General features: G+C 40.5%; 1 protein-coding gene across 1 annotated transcript in view; it reads right to left on the bottom strand.

Annotated features, from left to right (window-relative positions):
- Window positions 1-37: 37 nt before the first annotated feature.
- The window catches only part of LOC108288095 (lysine-specific demethylase 4C-like), a 51769-nt gene continuing 48530 nt past the window's right edge, over window positions 38-3276 (bottom strand). Inside the window, exon 3 of the mRNA XM_017506884.2 lies at window positions 38-955. Coding sequence (XP_017362373.1) covers window positions 776-955 — 180 coding nt within the window. The 3' untranslated portion in view covers window positions 38-775. The remainder of the gene's footprint in view (window positions 956-3276) is intronic.

Below are 3276 nucleotides of genomic sequence, written 5' to 3'. Positions count from 1 at the left end.
AACACGGCAGGTGTGACAGTGTGTCACTTCTGAAACAGGTCATGAAAAGACATGTGGTTTCCTTCTTGCTATCGCTCTCAGATCTCTTGCTCTGGGAGAAGCCAGCTGCCATGACATGAGGGGCAGTCCATCTGAAAAGGAACTGAGGACCTCATCAAAAGCCATGTAAGGGGAGCACTCTTGTAAGAGAACCTTCTAATTACAGTTAAATGCTCAGATGACTGTAGCCCAGCCAACAACCTAATGGCAACCTCACAAGACCCTGAGGCAGAACCACCTAGCTAAGCCACTCTCAGATGCCTGACCTTCAGAAATTATGGGTTGGTTTAAGCAGCTAAGATTTGGGATAATTCGTTACACAGAAATAAATAACTAATGCAATGGTGGCCTTTCCAGTCACTCAAGGTTTGCTTTTAAAAGTACTGATCTTCTAAAATCATTTAAGGATTAAATGTTGTCAAACACACACCAAAAAAATTACCCAACAGATATGAATCATATGTAGAATCAAAAACTCATGGCAACTATAAGGTAAGAAGTTCCATTTATAGCCACTATAAATGAGATAATAAAATGAAGAACAATTTCTTTCTTTACACTAAGCTAAATGTTCAGGCAACCACCTAAAGAACAGAAGACAGAAATGGTTAAATGAAGGTTGAAAGACACTGCATGGGAGACTCCTGCTTTTCATGATAAACAGCTCTGTCTACTTTGTTTCTTAACATATTTACATAAATATTTGAAGGAAACAGAAATAGCAAACTGATTCTACTCACTTGCCACTGTTGGCCAGCTGCCTGAACTCCTTTACGGTCATCGCTTTTTTCTGGATGTTGTACTGAGTGAACAGTCCTGACTGCCCTGTGACCATCTGCTGAATTGGTGCTGGAATGAGCAAATTATCAATGTCATCATAGCACTGTCTTGGCTTCCACTCCTTAGGAGGAATCACCTAAAAATAAAATAATGAAATAAAGTATCATCTTGAAAAGATTCCAAGTAATTTAGCTTTTAAGTATTCTGATAAAGCACAACTGAAGAATTTATCAGTCTATGACAAATGTGTAAAAAAAAAAATGGTTATTTGCAAAAGAGCAATATGACGTATTCACCACCAAAATGTATTAAGTACTCACTATGCCAAACACTGTACTTATACTAACTCATTCTGAATAGGTATTATTAATATCTTGATTTTAAAGATAAAATTGAAAGACACACAGAAGTAAAACGACCTGAAGTTAAAATGACTAAAGACTACTTGAGCTGAAATTCTAACTAAAACAGTTTGAATTCACAATGAGCCATTATGTTAACCTGCCTCTCAACAGACGAAATTATGTTTACATAAATAATTTCTTTCCCAAAGAAGTTCATCTTTATTGAACAGGATCTAAGCATGTAACTATGTGCTATTTATATTATGAGAAAAATAAGTAAATTTATAGTAGACAATATATTCTTTATAGGCTTCTCACACAGTATGGCAATAGAACAGTAGTATGCTAGTAGATGTTTAATAACCAGCTTTCCAGAAAGGTGGAGGAAACCCTGATTTGTAGCTTTTGCCCATTTCTAGGATATAACTACTCCCACTACGGCCAATCTGAACCTACCAATGTGACATCACTATATATGGAGCTGGAAAGAGACGTCCATTATTTTTTTTTCCTTTTGTGAGATGGAGTCTTGCTCTGTGGCCCAGGCTGGAGTGCAATGGCATAATCTCAGCTCACTGCAACCTCCGCCTCCCAAGTTAAAGCCATTCTCCTGCCTCGGCCTCCCAGGTAGCTGGGACACAGGCATGCACCATCACGCCCAGCTAATTTTTTTGTATTTTTAGTAGAGATGTAGTTTCACCATGCTGTCCAGGCTGGTCTCAAACTCCTAACCTCAAGTGATCCGCCCACCTCAGCCTCCCATAGTGCTGGGATTACAGATGTGAGCCACTGCACCCAGCCGAGATGTGCACTATTAACTCTCAAATGCCAGTATAAGGTGTCTCAGCACACCACTGTTAACCTGTAGTATTTAAGCACTTAATTACTAAGAAAGAAAAGATCTAGAAACATTAAGACCCAAAATACATATTGATAGGATTTAAAATTAGAAGGTACTGGCCAGCATGGTGGCTCACACCTATAATCTCAGCATTTTTAGAGGTCCAGACGGGTGAATCACTTGAGGCAGGAGTTCTAGACCGCCTGTCCAGTATGGTGAAACCCCATCTCTACTAAAAATATTAAAATTACCTGGGTGGGGTGGCAGGCGCCTATAATCCCAGGTACTCAGGAGGCTCAGGCAGGAGAATCGCTTTGAACCCAGGAGGTAAAGGCTGCAGTGAGCTAAGATCATGCCACTGCACAGCAGCCTGGGTGACAGAGTTAGATTCCATCTCAAAAATAAATAAATAAAATAAAATAGGCCTGGCACAGTGGCTCAAGCCTGTAATTTCAACACTTTGGAAGGCCGAGGTGGATGGATCACGAGGTCAGAAGATCGAGACCATCCTGGCTAACATTGTGAGACCCTGTCTCTACTAAAAATACAAAAAAATAACCAGGCATGGTGGCATGCACCTGTAGTCCCAGCTCCTTGGGAGGCTGAGGCAGGACAATCACTTGAACCTGGGAGGCAGAGGTTCCAGTGAGCAGAGGTCACGCCACTGCACTCTGTCTGGCAACAGAGCAAGACTCCATCTCAAAATAAATAAATTAATTAATTAAAATAAAATAAAGTTAGAATGTACAAAGTCATGAAGTAATTCATGAGTTGTGGCTAGAAGTTTTCTTTCTGTTTTTTCTTTTATTTTTGGTAGAGACAGGGTTTCACCATGTTGCTCAGATTGGTCTCAAACTCCTGAGCTCAACTGATCCCCCTGTCTTGACCTCCCAAAGTGAATTACAGGCATGAGCCACTGCGCCTGTCCACTTTACCACCTTTAGAAGTTGTTTTAGTTTTTTAAAACAATCTTTTTAAGGTTTTTTTAATTGAAAAATATAGCACACATGTAAAAAATGCGTAATCACAAACACACAGCTCTGTGAATTATTACAAAGCAAACACCAAAGGACCCACTGGCCTCAAGTAATCCACCTACCCTGGCCTTCCAAAGTGCTGGAATTACAGACATGAGTCATTATGCTTAGCCCTTTTTTTTTTGAGACGGAGTTTCACTCATGTTACACAGGTTGAAGTGCAATGGCGTGATCTCGGCTCACCGCAACCTCCGCCTCCTGGGTTCAGGCAATTCTCCTGCCTCAGCCTCCTGAG

The sequence above is a fragment of the Cebus imitator genome, unplaced genomic scaffold, assembly GCF_001604975.1.
Source record: "Cebus imitator isolate Cc_AM_T3 unplaced genomic scaffold, Cebus_imitator-1.0 Scaffold364, whole genome shotgun sequence".
Taxonomy (NCBI): Eukaryota; Metazoa; Chordata; class Mammalia; order Primates; family Cebidae; genus Cebus; species Cebus imitator.
Note: the sequence above shows the minus strand (reverse complement) of the source record. Positions and strands in the feature narration are given on the sequence as shown.